Raw genomic sequence first — 18,853 nt, 5'->3', positions numbered from 1 at the left:
GAGCGCGGAGCCCGCCCAGCCGGCAGAGCCCGAAGGGAACTGCGCGGGCGCGAGCGCAGGGCCGGAAGCCCGGCCGCGTAGACGGTTGGTGATTGGACGAGGCTTGGTGTGGGGGTGTTAGTCCGGGTACTGCGGGGACGCCACGAGGCCGCTTTTGAAAGACGCAACCTTGGGGCGCGTGGCTCTCACGCAGAGTGTCCCAAAGCCAGAGATTGAGGGCGGGAGGAGGAGGCAACGGCGTCGGCGGCTGGGGCCGGCGAGCCCCAGGCCTGTGGCTCGGTCTCCGGCCTACGCGGCAGGAAGGACAGTTTTGGTGGGTGGGAGTTGGGCTGGGAATCGGGCCGTTGAGGGAATCCTGTTTTTATTTTTATTTATTTATTTTTTCTTTGTCCCTGAGCCCCGAGTAGTTGTAAGGACCGTCCCTGCGGACCGCTTTGACCCTTCTTTGCCCTTTTGTAGCAGTGCTTTGGAAGGGATGTAGGAGGGATGAGCCCCGTACCTGTTAAAACTCTAGTCACGAAGCAGTCACGACGTGAGTTAAGACGTTTAGTCCTGTGTCGTGTGAGTGACTTTAAGCCATGTAGGTATATTTGAAATTTCAGAGTATTTTTATCTAGTACTTTTTTTGTTTTCTGCCAATTTTCTTAACGATTTGCAGGTGAGAAAATGTCTGGCAACAATGACTGGTTTCAGAGTTCCCGGGTCCCTAGCTTTGCTCAAATGCTGAAGAAGAACTTGCCAGCTCAGCCATCAACCCAGACGGTAACTACACCCACAGGATATTCTTCAGAAAGATACAGCCTGTCGAATATGGCTTCCAAGGTTACCCAAGTGACGGGTATGAGTTTTTCATTTGCAATAATGCCTTGGTTCTTTGAGATTCTAGAATGGCCAATAAGCACTGTTGAGCCTCCAGTTTAAATGTTGCCTGGATACATATCCATTTACCAGGGGCTATGTCCCTCCTGGAGCTCCAGTTTGCCTCTGAACACCATAAGAGGCATGTGGAAATCCTCCTTGCTGCTCAGTTATTCTAACAGCTTCAAGCCTGTCTTGCCTTTTTTTTTTTTTTTTTTTTTTTAAGATTTTACTTATTTCTTTGATAGAGATCACAAGAAGGCAAAGGCAGGCAGAGAGAGAGAGAGAGAGGAAGGGAAGCAGGCTCCCTGCTGAGCACAGAGGGCCCCCCCCCCCATTTGGGGCTTGATCCCAGGACCTGAGATCATGACCTAGGCCCAAGGCAGAGGCTTAACCCACTGAGCCACCCAGGTGCCCCCTGTCTTGCCTTTTTAAGGTAAGGTTGTGTTGGTCCCTTCAGGGAAAGGACTGGACTTATACTGGTTTTTAGTCAACATATCACTTAGCATAAGTGTAAAGCAGAGACAAACACTTAAATTCAATTGAATTCAATATTAAAAGTAATATAAAATAGTGAGTAGGAAATAGAAATGGACCTTAGTCCCAGGTCTGTGTCTTTAGTCCAGACCTTAGTGAAACCATGTATTTTTAAAAAAAAAAAAAAAAAAAAAAAAAGGATTTGAGAGCCTCTGAAGACCTTGACATCATTAAAATTCTGTGATTCTTTGATATCACTTCATGTTATGACAGTGATAGCACTTCTTTGCAAAAATGGTTTTGGTGCTCCAAAAAGTATATGCATCAACAGGTTACACTTGTCATGTGTGCAAAAATTTTTTAGTAGAGACTTACTTGTAATGAAGAATACATATAATAGATGTATTAGGGACAATCTTCCATTTTATCGGAGGGTTTAGTGTTTTTGCTTTTTTAAAATTTAAAAAAATTTTTTTTATTTTACTGAACTGACAACTCTAACCATATATTTTTAGGTAATTTTCCAGAACCATTGCTTTCCAAAGGCCTTTCATCTATTTCAAATCCTGTCCTTCCTCCAAAAAAAATACCTAAAGAATTCGTAATGAAATACAGACGTGGAGAGATAAATCCTGTGTCAGCTTTGCACCAGTTTGCACAAATGCAGCGGGTTCACCTTGATCTTAAGGAAACTGTAACAACAGGCAAGTGCCAAGTTGTACCTGGTTATTACAATGTTGTAAGATATTTTCCTGTTAAAAACAGAGCATATACATACTACTAAATTTGATTATTTTCTCCATTCGCATAATCTTGGGATTAGGTAACTACTGGTATGTTTTAATAAGTATATGGCAGGAATTTTTATATTCATATTTTTCTGCAGATAACTTACATGTACAAAGTTTTTATAATCGAATTTTAATTTTTTTGTTTATGGCTAGTTGAACTGAAGTCCCATCAGCCTTGTGGATTATTTTCAGGTGTAAGTACCTGTAGATTAAACATGCTTTTGAAGAGTTGTTAAATATTTGGATTCTCTAATGAGAAGGATTCTGTGATGATTATACCAGACAAAATTATGGTCTAATTTAGCTTCTGAAATTCAAGGTATAGAGGTGAAAATAACATTTCCATGATTGATACTCTATCTGCAGACTTGTCTGTGACTATTTTCTCCATTCTCTCTTAAACTTCCCTCCCAACCTGTGGAAGGCTACAGTAGTACAGATCAAATAAAAGCAAAAAGCATCCTCTAATCTCTTAACGTCATGAACAGCGATTAGAAAGAACTTTAGAAAAGTGGAGGGATAAGAGACTAAGTGCTCTTAATAGACATGGACAAGCTGAAAGTATGAGAGTCAAACACAGTCCTTAAAAATACATACATGTGTGTACAAATATGTTTGTGTGTGTGTTTATATATACAAAGACATTATCAAATAGCTTGGTTTTTTAAGTTTTTTCTTACCGTTGCTAACTTTGACCAATACGGGTCTCAAGACATCCTTGTAAAAGAATTTGAAGCTTTTGAGATTTTAGCTAAGATTGTCATAGTAAAGTCACATCTCCAGTCTGTTGTTTTGGAAGAAAAAACAGTACACAGGTTACAAAAATAGAGTCTTAATATAGAAGGTAGAGTTTTCCTAGGTACAGTTACTGTAGATTGGATTACTTCATGATCAATACTGTGAACTTAATTTTTGTGTCACTAGTTTTCCCTCCATTCTTCTCAGTCTGTTCTTGGAAAATGTAAACTCTTGATCATAATAAGAAAAATAAGTGTGTAAGGGCAAATCGTTATTGATTTGTGTAAAAGCTACTCAAAAACACACTCCTTGGGGCACCTGGGTGGCTCAGTGGGTTAAAGCCTCTGCCTTCAGCTCAGGTCATGGTCTCAGGGTCCTGGGATCGAGCCCCACATCGGGCTCTCTGCTCAGCCAGGAGCCTGCTTCCTCCTCTTTCTCTCTCTGCCTGCCTCTCTGCCTCCTTGTGATCTCTCTGTCAAATAAATAAATAAAATATTTTAAAATAAAAAAAAAAAAAAAAAAAAAAAAAACACACTCCTCTGATTAGTAATGGTATTCACTTTGTGTTCATAGCACTAGCACTAGCTGAATAATCTGAATCAATAGGTTTAATGATGAGACCAGAGTATCCATATTTTCACTATTCTATAGGTGATTTAAATACATACTAACGTTTGAGAATCTGAAGTATGATAGGATGAAGCTTAAAGGCTCAGCACTCTGACACCAAGTACTTAATTAACAAATTTGATGGATGCTATCTCACACGTAAAAATCATCAGGGCCACTAGTTAAATATACAAAATACTCTCAGGTTTTGTATATTTGGGTTGGAACCTAGGTGATCATAAGGAAAGAACTTGGGAAACTAAAGTCCTAGAGAAAATCAGTTTACTCAGATGCAAGGTTTCTTGTAAAACCTTGATGTACATCTTTAAAAAACCCAGGGACACCTGGGTGGCTCAGTTGGTTAAGCGGTTGTCTTCAGCTCAGGTCATGATCCCAGCGTCCTGGGATGGAGTCCCACATCAGGCTCCTTGCTTGGAGCTTGCTTCTCCCTCTGCCTCTGCCTGCCACTCTGTCTGCCTGTGCTCACTCTCGCTCCTCTCTCTGACATATAAATAAATTAAATCTTTAAAAAAAAAAAAACTAGTGTAATATGTGAGAAAGTAATAATGATGGTGATGATGACAAGGCTTATGTGGAGTGACATTGTACCTAGCCATCCATAAACAGGGGAGAACCTTAAGTTGACTAAAGGTCTTCTGAAGTCCAAAATTACCAACAAGTAAAACTTGAACTGGAAAAACCTTTGCCCTGTAAATTTATATGATTCCATTTCATTTTTCATTAGGCAAAAATGAAAACTAGGTAAAAATAATTGTGTAAAGGTAATCCTTCTAGGAATTTTGGATGGCTGGACATTGAGTTTAATTCTTTAGCATGTCTTCTCTATTGTTTGTTTTGGTTTTCCTTGTGGATTCTCTCCCTTCCACTTGCCTTCAAGGTTATGGTGGTGTGAGTAGCTTATCATAACTCCCTAATAGATTCACAAGATTTCTGCAAAAGGATCCCTTTTTTTCATACTCTTATATGAGTATCAGAGCACTCAGAAGGCGGGAGAAATTGAGCTTTATTATTATTGAATTTCAAAAGAAGAGAGATGTTGCCAGAGTCTCCACATTTTACCCTTCATTGGCCATTCATTAGTTATTTTATTTATTTATTTATCCAGTTATTTATTTATTTATTTATTAGCTATTTGTTTATTTATTTACTTACTTTATTGCCAGGCTTCATTATACAAGACACTGTTGCTCCATGCATGATCTGTACTCTAAAGCTGTCTCTACTGTTCATGTTGAATCTGGAGCCAAACTGGCTGCTGGATAGGTTCCTCAGAACTAGTTCAGGGGCTCACCCAGCTTTACTTTTAAACTGCATTGTAAAAAATAAAACACAAAACTGATAGGCCAGGATCGTTTTCCACAACTTTTGTACTGGGATATTTTTCTTATCAAATGTCATTTGCAAGATCATACTGTGAATTATTGCAGCATTCATTCTGACTTCTTTTTCAAGGTAACGTTATGGGACCATATTTTGCTTTTTGTGCTGTGGTGGATGGTGTTCAATATAAGACTGGACTGGGACAAAATAAAAAGGAGTCTAGATCCAATGCAGCAAAATTAGCTCTTGATGAGCTTCTACAATTGGATGAACCTGAACCAAGAGTTTTAGAAACAGCAGGTAAATACTCTTGATTATTATTTGTAAAATGTATCTTTTTCCAGAAGAAATCACCTGAAGGATTTGTTTTTGAAGAGTTTCATGGCAACTGCAAGATAGAAGTTGCAGAATTTATTTCCTTCCATTGCTGGTTGCTGACATGTTTAATGTTTGTTAAAATGTTCTCATATAGGGGATTAAAAGTACACTTACGATGATGAGTACTGAGTAACATATGGAACTGTTGAACATTATATTGTACACCTGAAGTTAATATAACACTATGTTAATTTTACTGGAATTAAAAATAAAAATAACAAGAAAAGAATAAAGAAATAAAGGTTTTATATAAAAGAAAAAAATACTCTTGTATATTTCAGCACCATAAGCTATAAACATGTTGAGTGAATTGTCTCATAATTTGTCAGATTCCCAGTAGCTTCACATCCAGAAACTTGATTTTTTCTATAATTTATTGGATTCTTATTATGCTCTTAATACAGTACATTTAATAGAGATTTTAAATGCAATTTTTGTGAAGTTTGCCTATCTACATTAAATTCAGGAATGGTAAAGCTACTTGAGAAAATAATGGCCTAAAGCAAACTCCAGAAATAGATTATGCAGGTTGAAATATTGATCCTGGATAGGTATGTTATTTGCCTTCTAAACCTGTTTTCATCATTTAAAACATGGGGACATTAAACAAATAAGTAATAAAAAAAAATAAGTAATAAAAAATGGTGACTCTGATAGTGACTACCTTCTATGGCTGCAGATTAAATATGCATGCAGAACTCTCAACCAGTGCTTGAATAATTTGTAAATGATAGTAGCTCTTATTAAATATTAATCATATATAAAATGGCAACATATAGAGGAATATGTTCCTCTATATGTTGCCATTTTATATATGTGTTAGCATAATAAGCAGTTTTTGTCAGTGGTCCCTTAATCATACATTATATTATCTGTAAATAAGTTAACTTTAAAAAAGAAAAATTTTATTTAAGCAGTGATTATAAATTTATTCTTTTTAAATTCAAATTATCACTTATTGTACTACTGGGCTTTTTGGCTTTTAGTCTATTCATTTTTTTCTTTTCTAATTCTTAATATTGTTTTGTACTTTCTCTAAGTTTAAATCTTATTACACATGTTTTATTTTTGTTCAATTAAAACCATTATTTAGTAATTAAAAATGATTTATTTTGCTACATGTAAGTTTTGATGTGGAGTTTTTCATTGTTTTCAAATAGTTTGTCATACTTTGGATTTATTAAGTCCTTAGGAGTGTATTGTGTTAACTTTCATGTTATTTTCTGTTTACTATTTTTCAGGTTAATTTTCAGGGCTAGGTATGATTTTTGTCTTATCCGTGCTGGCACTATAAATGTCATATTATCCTTATTTTATTGAAATATTTAAATTCTTGTTATTTGACTTGTAAAAAGCAATGATGCAGTGGTTTAATTTTGTTATAGAGTATACTTTTAAAAATTCAATATAAAATTATTTCTTTTTTATCTTGCATATTTTATATGTTATGTGTTTTCGGTCTTAAAATTCTTTTAATTCTCATAGTGCTACTTTTAGTTACCTTTTGTGTTTGTTTAATATCTTTATCCTGTTTTACTTTTAATTTTCTATTGTACATAAAATTAGATTTTTTTGACATAAAGAATATTTCAATTAAAAAACTTCAGCATTTGGGCGACTGGGTGGCTTGGTGGGTTAACGCCTCTGCCTTTGGCTCAGGTCATGATCCCAGAGTCCTGGGATCAAGCCCCATATCTGGCTGTCTGCTCAGAAGGGAGCCTGCTTCCTCTTCTCTCTTCCGGCTGCTCTGCCTATTTGTGATCGCTCTGTCAAATAAATAAATAAAATCTTAAAAAAAAAAAAACTTTAACATTTGCATTTATTATGAATGGTAAGTGTCATATTATTTGTTTTTCCTTTTGTCTTATAGATACTGTTTTCTTTGACTTTTTTTTCCTTTAAATATTTGGAGGGTATGTACTGATTTTAACCTGGAAATTCCTCTTTCTGATGTGAATTCAATTTTGATAATTTTGAGTTTTGATTTTATCTCTTGATAATTTTGCTTCTTTACCAATATTCATATTTGTCCATCATTCCCTTATTCAGTCTCACTGATTTATCCTCTGGGTGAACAAATCTTACTCACCTGGCGCTTAATGTGATAAGTGATTTATTTCTTTTATAGATATGCCTTTGCCTTTCCAGAGTCTTCAGCAAATTAATGTGAAATGCAGAACTGGTGGCAAGAAATATTCTTAAGACACTTATTCAGTTTATTAATGGAAAATTTTTTTTTTTAAAGATTTTATTTATTTATTTGACAGAGATCACAAGTAGGCAGAGAGGCAGGCAGAGAGAGAGGAGGAAGCAGGCTCCCTGCCGAGCAGAGAGCCCGATGCGGGGCTCGATCCCAGGACCCTGAGACCATGACCCGAGCTGAAAGCAGAGGCTTTAACCCACTGAGCCACCCAGGCGCCCCATTAATGGAAATTCTTGATATGTGATTATTGTATCAGCTATTAACCCACCTAGGTATATCCTTAGCAATATTTTCCCAGTTTCCTTCCAACTATAGCATGCAGTAGAATCAGTAAATCTATACTTTCAGGATATGCTGTATTCCAAGGACTGTGGTAGGTATTGGGAATTTAGAGTCAAGTAAGATCTGTCCTCTGCCCTCAAGAAACTAAAATGCTTTGTTGAAATTACATTAAAATAAGTCTACAGAATTTCCCAGGCAACGAATTTAATTGTCAGAAATGGGTGTTTATGATTGGCTTCTAATGATAAATACTTTTTTTCCCTAAGCGTCTTTAAAATGCTTATCCAGGGCTAGCAAATATTTTGCCTGGTGGGCTACAGTTTTTAGTTTCTAAGTATTTATCTTTTGCCTTTCTGAAAATTAAGGTAGCACTTTTCCATATCCACTGATGCCCCGTTTATATCCACCATTGTTTTCTCAAAGAGTACCAATTAGTACCTTAATTAAGACTAAAGGATTTTTAATAATGTATTTTCTCTTGTAACAGAGCCTAGTAATAATTTAATTAGGTCACCTTTTCCCTTATATTCTTTAAAATGTCCTAAACAGCTGAGTTTAAAGATTTGTTTTACTTGTGAAGGGATATGGAAGATAAGAGGTGAGTATTTCTTTGCTGTGAACTTTATATCAGTTTTTCTGATCTATTCATTTATAACATAAATCTTAAAAGCTTAATTTTTTTTTTAAATTTTGAACTCATCAGAATTATTTTCCATCTGTATCTTTTCATATTTTATATGTGGTGTTTTTAAAGTATAATCTTGTTTTTTTTAGTTGTACAGAACTTCTTTAATTTTTTAAGTTTTGAAAATCTTAACACTTCTTAAAAAAATTTTTTTTAAATTTTTATTTTAAGTAAGCTCCATGCCTAACAGAGGGCATGAACTCAATGACCTTGAGACTGAGTTGCATGGTTCTACCCAGTAAGCTGGCCTGGCACCCTGAAAATCTAACACTTTTGACACAATGAGTTAAAAACCTGGTTCTAAGTTTATTTCAATATTCCTTACTAAAAAATCATTTAAAAGGCTTTTAATGTAGTCAAACAGAATTTTATAATGCATATATATAAAACAAATTTTAGTATCTTAATGATTTTAAGTGTACAGTTTGGTGTGAAGTACATTCACTTTGTTGTGTATCCAATATCCAGAACCCTTTGCATCTTGCAAAACTGAAATTCTATACCCATTAAACAATTATTCATCATCTCCGCTTCTCCCTTTTACCCCTTTGACACCAAGTTCATAGCAATTACCATTCTGCTTTCTGTCTGTATGAATTTGACTACTCAAGGTCTTGCAAAGTGGAATCATATAGTATTTGTCTTCTCATGGCTGGCTTTTTTCACTTATAATGTCCTTAAGGTTTATCTCCATTGTAGCATCTGTGAGAATTTCCTTCCGTTCTAAGACTGAATAATATTCTCTTGTATGTATATACCACATTTTGTTTATCTATTCACCTGTCGATAGGTACTTGAGTTGCTTCAACTTTTGGCTGTGGTGAATAATGCTGCTATGAATGTGGATGTGCAAATAGCTATGACATTCTGGTCTCAGTTCTTTGGGTTTCATACCCAGAAATGGAATTGCTGGATCATACGGCAATTTTATATTTAATTTTTTTAAAGAACTGCCATATTGTTTTTCGTAATGGCTACACTGTTATACATTCCTACCTGTAGTGCACAAGGGTTCCAGTTTTTCTACATCCTCACCAACAGTTGTTATTTTATGGGTTTTTTGTTTTGTTTTGTTTTTGATAGTAGCCCTTCTACTAGGTATGATGTGGCATCTCATTGTGGCTTTGACTTGCATTTTCCTAATGATTAATGATGGTGAGCATTTTCTCATGTGCCATTTTATATCTTCTTCAGAGAAAGGTAATAATACCTTTGCCCATTTTTGAAAGGGCTTATTGTTTTGTTGTTGTTGTCATTGAGTTTTAAGAGTTCTCTATACAGTAGTTCCTTCCTTATTCATGGTTTCACTTTCCACGGCTTCAGTTACCTGTGGTCAGCTATGGTCTGGAAGCAGATGATCCTCCTGACATCAGAAGGTCAGTAGTAGCCTAATGCTAGTCACAATGCCTACGCCATTCACCTCACTTCTCATTACATTTTAAAATTTCCCATCATTACAAGATGGGTGAGTACAATATAAGATATTTTGAGAGAGAGAAAGAAACTATGTTCATGTTTTTATTACAGTATGTATGTTCTGTTGTTCATCTCTTATTGTGCCCAACTTATACAGTAAACTATCATAAAGACATATGTATTGGAAACATAGCATATCTAGGGTTTTGTATTATCTGTTGTGGAGCCAATCCCCTCTATAGGGAAAGACTACTATATATCCTGGATATCAATCCCTTATCAGGTATGTGATGTGCAAGTATTTTCTCTCTTTTTGTGATTTGCAGTTTTACTCTGTTAATAGTGGTTTTTGATTCATAAAATTTTTTTTTTAATTTTTTATTTTTTTTATAAACATGTATTTTTATCCCCAGGGGTACAGGTCTGTGAATCGCCAGGTTTACACACTTCACAGCACTCTCCAAAGCACATACCCTCCCCAATGTCCATAACCCCCCCCCCCATTCTCCCAACCCCCATCCCCCCAGCAACCCTCAGTTTGTTTTGTAAGATTAAGAGTCACTTATGGTTTGTCTCCCTCCCAATCCCATTTTGTTTCATTGATTCTTCTCCTACCCACTTAAGCCCCCATGTTGTATCACCACTTCCTCATATCAGGGAGATCATATGATAGTTGTCTTTCTCCCCTTGACTTATTTCGCTAAGCATGATACGCTCTAGTTCCATCCACATTGTCGCAAATGGCAAGATTTCATTTCTTTTGATGGCTGCATAGTATTCCATTGTGTATATATACCACATCTTCTTGATCCATTCATCTGTTGATGGGCATCTAGGTTCTTTCCATAGTTTGGCTATTGTGGACATTGCTGCTATAAACATTCGGGTGCACGTGCCCCTTTGGATCACTACGTGTATCTTTAGGGTAAATACCCAGTAGTGCAATTGCTCTGGAAAACAGCATGGAGGTTCCTCAAAATGTTGAAAATAGAACTGCCCTATGACCCAGCAATTGATTCATAAAAGTATTTAATTTTGATGAAGTTCCAACTTTTTCTTTTGTTACATATACTTTCAGTGTCCTATCTAGATAGTTATTGCCAAATTCAGTGTCATCCTTAAACTTTTCTTTTAGATTTTCTTCTAAGAGTTTTATGGTTTTCACCCTTATGTTTGCGTCTTTGATGCATGTTGAGTTAATTTTTGTATATGGGGTTAGGTGGTGGTCCATCTTCAGTCTTTTGCATGTGGCTATCCAGTTTTTGCAGCATCATTTATTGAAAAGCCTGCCCTTTCCCCTTTTGTTACTGGCCCCTGTGTCAAGAATCATTTGAGAAAATATGTGAGAATTTATTTCTGGGTTCTCTATCCCATCAATCTATGTGTCTGTCTTTATGCCATTACCATACTGTTTCGATTTATTACCACTTTAAGTATTAAAAAAGGAAGTGTGAGTCCTCCAATATCGTTCTTTTTCAAGATTATTTTGCCTATTTGAACATGGTACTTTAAAATGCAGGCCAACTTGTACAGTCCCATTTTTTATTGAAATTATTTGTTCTTGAAGAACAGGATTTAATATATTTGGTTTTCATTCTACCTGAGCCCAACTCTCCTGAGTAAATGGAAAAAATCCATCTTTCTCTGAGTTTTTAAAACTCTGCTTAAAGTCCAGAGTGTATATATCTAACTCTAGTTATTAGCCTTTGCTTAACTAATGTAAACTGCAAGATGACATTGCCAGTCTTTCCTTGCTAATTTTGATATGTTCAGTCAGTATTTTGTCTTACTCAAAATTAAGACATGAGTCGCAGTATTGTCTGCTTTGTTCATTCTTATGAATGATTCTTGAGAGATACTAATTAATTTTCGTGAAACTTTGCTCCCGGAAACTCTTCTTTTAATCTTTTCTGATCTTTTTTGTTGTTGTTGTTGTTTCTTTGGTTTAATGTCATGTTCTTTTTTGTTTGTTTTTTTTTTCCTGGATTCCCCATGTTGTGATCCAAATTGGAAAACCATTGCAAAGAGTCTAAAAGCTTTGAAAATTTTGAATGTAATATCTCCCTAGGAAAAATGGTAACTTTTACTTACTAAATTGTGATGGGATATTAATTCTAAATATTTTGCATAGTAGTGTAAATAGAAAATTGTTCATGAGCATCTGAAACAAGGTTTCGTTCTTAACTCTTTGAAAATATGGCATCTGTGACAATGCAAACTGTATAGCAGCATAAGATAAGGAAATCCAGAGCTGTGTGTGTATAATTTCATTATAGGTAAGACATTTATCAAGACTGAGCTAATATTTGGTGGCCTATACAAAAAAAAAATCATTTAAATATTGCTGTTTATTATAGAATACTAGGGTACCTGCTCTTTGGAACATTGAAGTTTCATGTTTCTTTATGCTTTTTTTTTTTTTTTTTCCCCATTTACAGGTCCTCCTCCTATCCCTGCAGAACCTGTTGTTTCACCTGAACCAGCATATGTCTCAAAAGTACATTATGGTAGGAAAGTCCTTTATGATGTTCTTTTTTAGAAGAGTAACCCAGTAAAAAATAAAACATATAAAAATAAAACATATAATAAAACATATAATAAAAATATGCTTTAGGTATTAACATATACAATAGTATTTTATCATTCAAAACTGTCACACTTCTACAAGGAGGAGATTTTCCTTCTGTATTCTGCTAAAAAAGAAAAATGAGGGGAGAGGAAAAATTGAAGAAATGGCTATTTTTCTATAAGGAGGTGGTTCATCAGTTTCGTATAGCTGCTCTTCTGAGAATGTTTTGCTTTGGTAGGCTTGTCATTAATGAAAAACAATGGCTTTCTGGTGGTTAAAGGTTGGGACATTCATTTTAAATAACCTATTTACATGGGTGCCTGGGGGGCTCAGTGGGTTAAGCCTTTGCTTTTGGCTCATGTCATGATCTCAGGGTCCAGGAGAGCCCCACATCAGTCTGTCTGCTCAGTGGGCAGCTTCTTCCCCCCTCTCTCTGCCTGCCTCTCTGCCCACTTGTGATTTCTGTCAAATAAATAAAATCTTTAATAAATTTAATAAATTTATTTATTAAATAATAAATTATTTGATAAATATTTACTTTTAATGGCAATTACTTATCACTCAAACCCAAGAAAACTACAACTACAATTGCAGTTACTAATTGTATCATCTACAATCAGCTATTTCTCCATGCACATTAATTTTTCCATCTATAAAATGGCCATAACAATAATTACAGCATTGGTAATTATGAGGATTAAATGAATTCATATATGTGGAATATTTAAATCAGTGCCAGTAGATGCTTCCTAAATAATAACCTTTTTTAAATATCACTTTGTCATATTCAACATATGTTGTTTTATCCATTTCCTGTCAGATTATGAATCCTCTGAAAGTCAGGAAATTATTTCTCCATTGTTTACATAGTGGTTAACACTTCCGTCTTCAAGTTCAGAGTGTTTATAGATTTAAAATGAAAATGTGTCGTGCTCGCTTCGGCAGCACATATACTAAAATGAAAATGTGCCTTTCTTTCTCTTCTAAATCTGGAGATTAGGATTTATTTATTTATTTATTTTCAAAGATTTTACTCATGTATTGGACAGACAGATCACAGGTAGGCAGAGAGGGGGGAGAAGGCCCCCCACTGAGCAGAGCACCCAATGCAGGTCTCAATCCCAGGACCCAAGCCAAAGGCAGAGGCTTTAACCCACTGAGCCACCCAGGCACTCCTGGAGATTAGGATTTAAAAATAAACTTTAAGCCTCTTCAGACTTGGTTTGTGCATTGTTTTCTTAAATTTACGTTATCTTTCTAAAACAGAGAAAGACTAATCTTGTTTGGAGTAAATGGACCAGACCAGGAAAAATAGGCCTATTCAAATGGCAAAATTCATCAAAGTTTAGTATAGTAATTTGATCTAACAGTCCTAAGAATTGAAGAAAAGAAGGGAAGTGTGAGGTGAATCTAGAAGTAATCATCCCTCAACGTGGGAGAGGGCTCTAGTCTGTCTTTTCAGCCTCTGTGGGCAACTTTAATGAATAGTGGAATAAAAACTCTGATCAGTGACTGACAATAGAGTTTAATATTACCCTGAGAAAACAGATAAATCTGTGAGGAAGAAAGAAAATGTGGTTAACAGTATGTTTAAGGAAATGCATGATTAGAGCCAAGTTTAGTAGGCTGAGACTGGAGTCAAGTTGTCAGAACATGTAGAGCAAACCTCATCCTTCCAGCTTATGGGTAAACACAGGAGTTAAATGATGTTGCCTTTGGAGAAAAAAGATTTGAGGCCCACAGTAATTTCAAAACAGATCCTGGTTGGGCCAGTTATAGAGTGTATCATTATTTCACAGCCTGTCTGCATTTCTAGCTGGACCATATTTCATTAAAAATAATGATATTTTGGGGTGCTTGCTTGGCTCAGGCCATAGCTTCAACTCGATTTCAGCTCAGGTGATGATCTCCAGGTTGTGAGATGGAGATCGGCATTGGGCTCTATGCTGGGTGTGGAGCCTGCTTAAGATTCTGTTTCTCTTTGAACTTCCTGCCCCCTCTCTAAAATTAAATAAATAAACAAATAAATAAATAGAAATTTTTAAAGAGTGGTATTTTGACTCTGAAGATAGGTTTAGGTTACTCATGATACTGAAGGTCACTTGAAATTAGCTACTCGAAATTAAAGAAATGTTAAATGGCATTATACATGTCATATTTTTATCTTATCTTTCATTTTCAGTAATTCAGGAGAACATTTTATTTCCTTAATGGTACATTACACATATACATGTATAAGGAAAATGATATTGCATTTTCTGTTTTTTAGAAGAGATATATCTAGTAACTGAGACTTGGTTATATTCACAATATTATTTACCTTCAACACTGAATTAAGATCAAGAGGTATACTGGTATGTTGTTAAGTCCCAAATGTGCTTTATGATATTTAGATACAACCTTTTAATGTGTAGCAGAACATTTTGTTTTGTTTTGTTTTGCCCCATACTCAATTCTTTTTCTATACTAATCACAGTGTGTTTTTCTACTCTATATCATAATCCAGTACTTGCTAACTCTATATGATATGATCAAACAAATTACAGTTCATTCATTCTATGGACCCATTAAGAAGGATAAGGTAATACTAATGTCTACCCTTGAGTGATGTTCAAGAGCAAGTAAATACAAAAAGTGCATTTCAACATGTCCCATTTTTTGTTTTTTGAAGTGATACATATTTATAGATACTCAAAATTTCTATTAGAAACTGGTATCATTGCCTGCCTTTGGTGATGCAACTTCCGAATGTATATTTTTATATTGCTGTTTCAATTTTTTTAAAAAAGCTAAATCGGGGGTGCCTGGGTGGCTCAGTGAGTTAAGCTTCTGCCGTTGGCTCGGGTCATGATCCTGGAGTCTCAAGATGGAGCCCTGCATCAGGTTCCCCACTCAGCAGGAAGTCTGCTTTTCCCTCTGACTCTCCCCCATCTTGTGCCCTCTTTCTCTCTCTGTGTCTCTCTCAAATAAATAAAATCTTGGGGCACCTGGGTGGCTCATCGCTTAAGCATCTGCCTTTAGTTCAGGTCATGATCTCAGGGTCCTGGGATGGAACCCAACATCAGGCTTTTTTTTGGCAGGGGGTCTGCATCTCTCTGTCCTCTGCCATGCCCTATGCTCATGCTCTTTCCCTCTCGTTTGCATGCGAGCTCTCTCTCTCAAATAAGTAAAATAAAATCTTTTAAAAAATAGATTAAAATATTTTTTTAAAAAGTTAAATATCATTAAATGGATACTGCTTCTTCTGTATCATGAGTTTTTGGTACGCAGAGAAAAGTTGTGAGTACTTCTCATATTTTTACTACATAAGGACTAAAAATTAATTTGTACACCACACAATGATGGTTTTGTCAATATCAGTTTTAGTGAAATATATGCTAGCATGCAATTACGGTAATAATTGGCACCTCCACATTATATGTTTTGTGAGGAGATAGAATAATATAACTATTACTTCATTCTTTTTGCTCTCAGAGCTTCATTTTGTAATTTTGTGATTGTTCACATTCTTGATAATGTGAATTTGTTTTTGGCAAGAAGATAGTATTAACAATATTAAGAGAAAAAGCTTAACAGATATAAACAAAAATATGTAAATGGCCTAACTGAAAGGTATTGTGTCCTGTTAGAATGTTAGCTGAGATTGCCAAAATATACTTTTATCATTTGTGTACCTTTTTTTTAATGATTATTAAGCAGGTAGAAAGAATTTCTGTGAAAATTGTATTCATTTCATATATAATATATGACAGCAAAGTTGTTTCATTGCTTTTTTACTCTAAAAATATGAAATCGACTTGATACACTACTGAGCAACCTCATGAAACACCAGGAACTATCAGTGGCTTACAACTAGGAGAAACACTGTATTAGGTCATTCTGCAACCTCTCATTCTCCATAACAATGGTTCTTCAGTAGGGATACCAAAGCAACAAATGGCCAGGGCCGGCCCTATCCAGAATCTTAATTTTAAGCGCTGTCATTTTTTTTAAAATACATGGGTAACTTTGATGTATATTCTTGGTTATAAACTGTCCTCTAGTGATCCTAGTTACTTAAAACTATCTTTATCCCCTTTCAAAAAGTTCAGGACTTTTTTAGTAGGAACATGGACTATATCAAGGGCCTAAGTGCTTAGTGCTATGCAGTAGTTATTAGTGGGGCAAATACTAAGGAGTGTATTTTAATTATCACAGTGTTGAGGGAAGACTACTGGCATTCATTGAGATGTACGTTGGCAATATGGGAGCATCTTATTCAAAGAATAATGACTTGTGTCTTGTAGGACTTTTGAATATTTCATAAATATCAATAATTCTTTGATATGTAATATTAAGAATTTTTTTTTACAAGACCTTTTCCATAAAGCTGAATAATGAAGTTTTTTTATAGAATTGAATGCTTTAAAATATCAATCATGACATAAATTATAATTTACTCCCTTACCTATACAAAGTCACTCAATTGCAGTGTTATAGTAGGAATAATAGAGACCTCTGGGAGGAAAGCAGTGTGTTCTTCAAATTCATATTCCATTTGATTTTTTTTTCCAGAAGGGAGACATATTCAGTATGCAAAGATTTCACAAATTGTTAAAGAAACATTTAATCAGCTAATTTCCAATCATTCAGAATATCTGAAATGTAGCAATTCATTGGCTGCTTTTATAATCGAAAGAGGTAAGTCCCAAGTATTTGGCCTTGTGGAAAAAGTATTAAATATCCTAATCATTTGAGCTGTAAATAGTAGTGTTTTAACTGACTATCTTTGGCCATTTTTACAATGGTGTAGCTTTGATTGATTTGAAGTGGCCTTTTCTAGTGGGTGTGGATCATTAAATACAAAGGCTTTTAGAGTTAAAGTGTATATATATATCTCCAAACATGTATGAGAATTCATAGACAGTTGAGAGCTGACAGAGTTCAAATATTTGGATACTGAAACTTTAAGTTTTAACTTTAAGTTAATAAGACTTGAATAAATGGAGGAGAGAGAGAAATAGAGGAGAGAGAGAAAGAAGAAAGCAATGAGAACAGTGACAATTGTTTATAGAACAATAAATATATTACTGGTGCAGAAATATATATATGTAGTCCATACATATGTGCGTGTGTCTGTGTGTGTGTATAAATAAAGTAATACAGAATATACTTAGGTTGATAAGATTTACTGGATTATGGAGTCAATCCAGTGAGAAGTTGGGTTTAATGAGAAAGATAGTAATGGTGAAGGATTTTTGCAGGGATTGATTCTAATTGTTGGGAATGGCACGAGACTTAGCTCTGCTATTTAAATGACTTTGAGCATGATCTATAATTCTCTCTTTCAGTTTTCTTCGAATTTCTTAAAAGTAGAAATAATCTCTAATGAATAACTTAATGAAGTTACTGGGATTAGATGTGATAATATAAATACTTGACAGTACTTGGCAATTAGGAAAAGCTTAAATTACATTTGTAATGATTAAAATAAGTTGATGTTTAAGCAATAATTGCCAACAGTTTTTTTTTTTTTTAAATACTATAAGGATTGGGGCTGAATTAAGGAATCATAATTTAGGTGTTTGTGATGCAGCTGCTTACATTAGAGTTGAGATAGAAATGAACAGGGAAAGAAAATATTTTTTTAAATTTATTTTTTATTTATTTTCGGCATAACAGTATTCGTTATTTTTTCATCACACCCAGTGCTCCATGCAGTCCGTGCCCTCTATAATACCCACCACCTGGTACCCCAACCTCCCACCCCCCCGCCACTTCAAACCCCTCAGATTGTTTTTCAGAGTCCATAGTCTAGAAATTGATGTGATAAGATGAATGTGACAACAAATGATAGATGAAGTGGGATGAATAAAACATAACATTTCAAATTTACATGGTACAGTGGTGCTTCCACATACACAGGAATCTGAAAGCTGATGTGAAGTGTGAATAGCGTGGATGAGAGTAATAAATCTGGTTTTGGAAATACAGTTGTGAATATACTTAGGGGTAGGAAAAGACTGAGTAAGGTTAAGTACGTGTTCCTGGAGTAACTCAGATAATCAGTACATACTTAAAATGTGTTAGGAACCTCAGATGGGTATTCCTCACTGCCCAACCAGCCTGTGTCTCCAGTAGGGTTGCTCACACATTCCCTGAAATGTCCATTTCATACTTTTCTTTGTCCTCAAATATCCTACATCCTCTCTTTCATCTTGCTTCAGCTAATGGCCATGTCTCATAATTTTTAATTTTGTCTGTAAGAAACTATAAAATCCAAACTTCTTTCTGTTCTCTACCACCAAGTCTATGTAATTCCTTGCATTTGTGCTCATCTTCTCCACTGTGAGTGAAGGAAGGATCTTTCCTCTTATAGCTAATCCCTTCATTTAAATTTTGGTTCTATTCCCTATCATATCTTGAATTTCTTCTTTTGGTTTTCTCCTCTTTTTCTTGCATTATCCAACTAGTATCTCACTGAAACATGGCAGGTCGAGTTACAGAGTTGAAGTAGGAACTGAGTT

The 18,853-nt window shown here is 35.2% G+C and overlaps 1 protein-coding gene across 4 annotated transcripts in view; it reads left to right on the top strand.

Moving 5' to 3' along the window:
* Positions 1-18,853, top strand: part of ADAD1 (adenosine deaminase domain containing 1) — a 111,336-nt gene continuing 92,483 nt past the window's right edge. The window contains exons 1-6 of one of the 4 annotated variants that reach the window (XM_059169022.1): positions 1-84; positions 659-838; positions 1,851-2,039; positions 4,947-5,114; positions 12,217-12,285; positions 16,902-17,027. In XM_059169022.1, coding sequence (XP_059025005.1) covers positions 667-838; positions 1,851-2,039; positions 4,947-5,114; positions 12,217-12,285; positions 16,902-17,027 — 724 coding nt within the window. In that variant the 5' untranslated portion in view covers positions 1-84; positions 659-666. Of the gene's footprint in view, positions 85-108; positions 314-412; positions 533-658; positions 839-1,850; positions 2,040-4,946; positions 5,115-12,216; positions 12,286-16,901; positions 17,028-18,853 lie in introns of those variants that run through there. The other 3 variants (XM_059169021.1, XM_059169020.1, XM_059169023.1) reach the window with 3 other exon arrangements.

The sequence above is a fragment of the Mustela lutreola genome, chromosome 1 (genome assembly GCF_030435805.1).
Source record: "Mustela lutreola isolate mMusLut2 chromosome 1, mMusLut2.pri, whole genome shotgun sequence".
Lineage (NCBI taxonomy): Eukaryota > Metazoa > Chordata > Mammalia > Carnivora > Mustelidae > Mustela > Mustela lutreola.
Note: the sequence above shows the minus strand (reverse complement) of the source record. Positions and strands in the feature narration are given on the sequence as shown.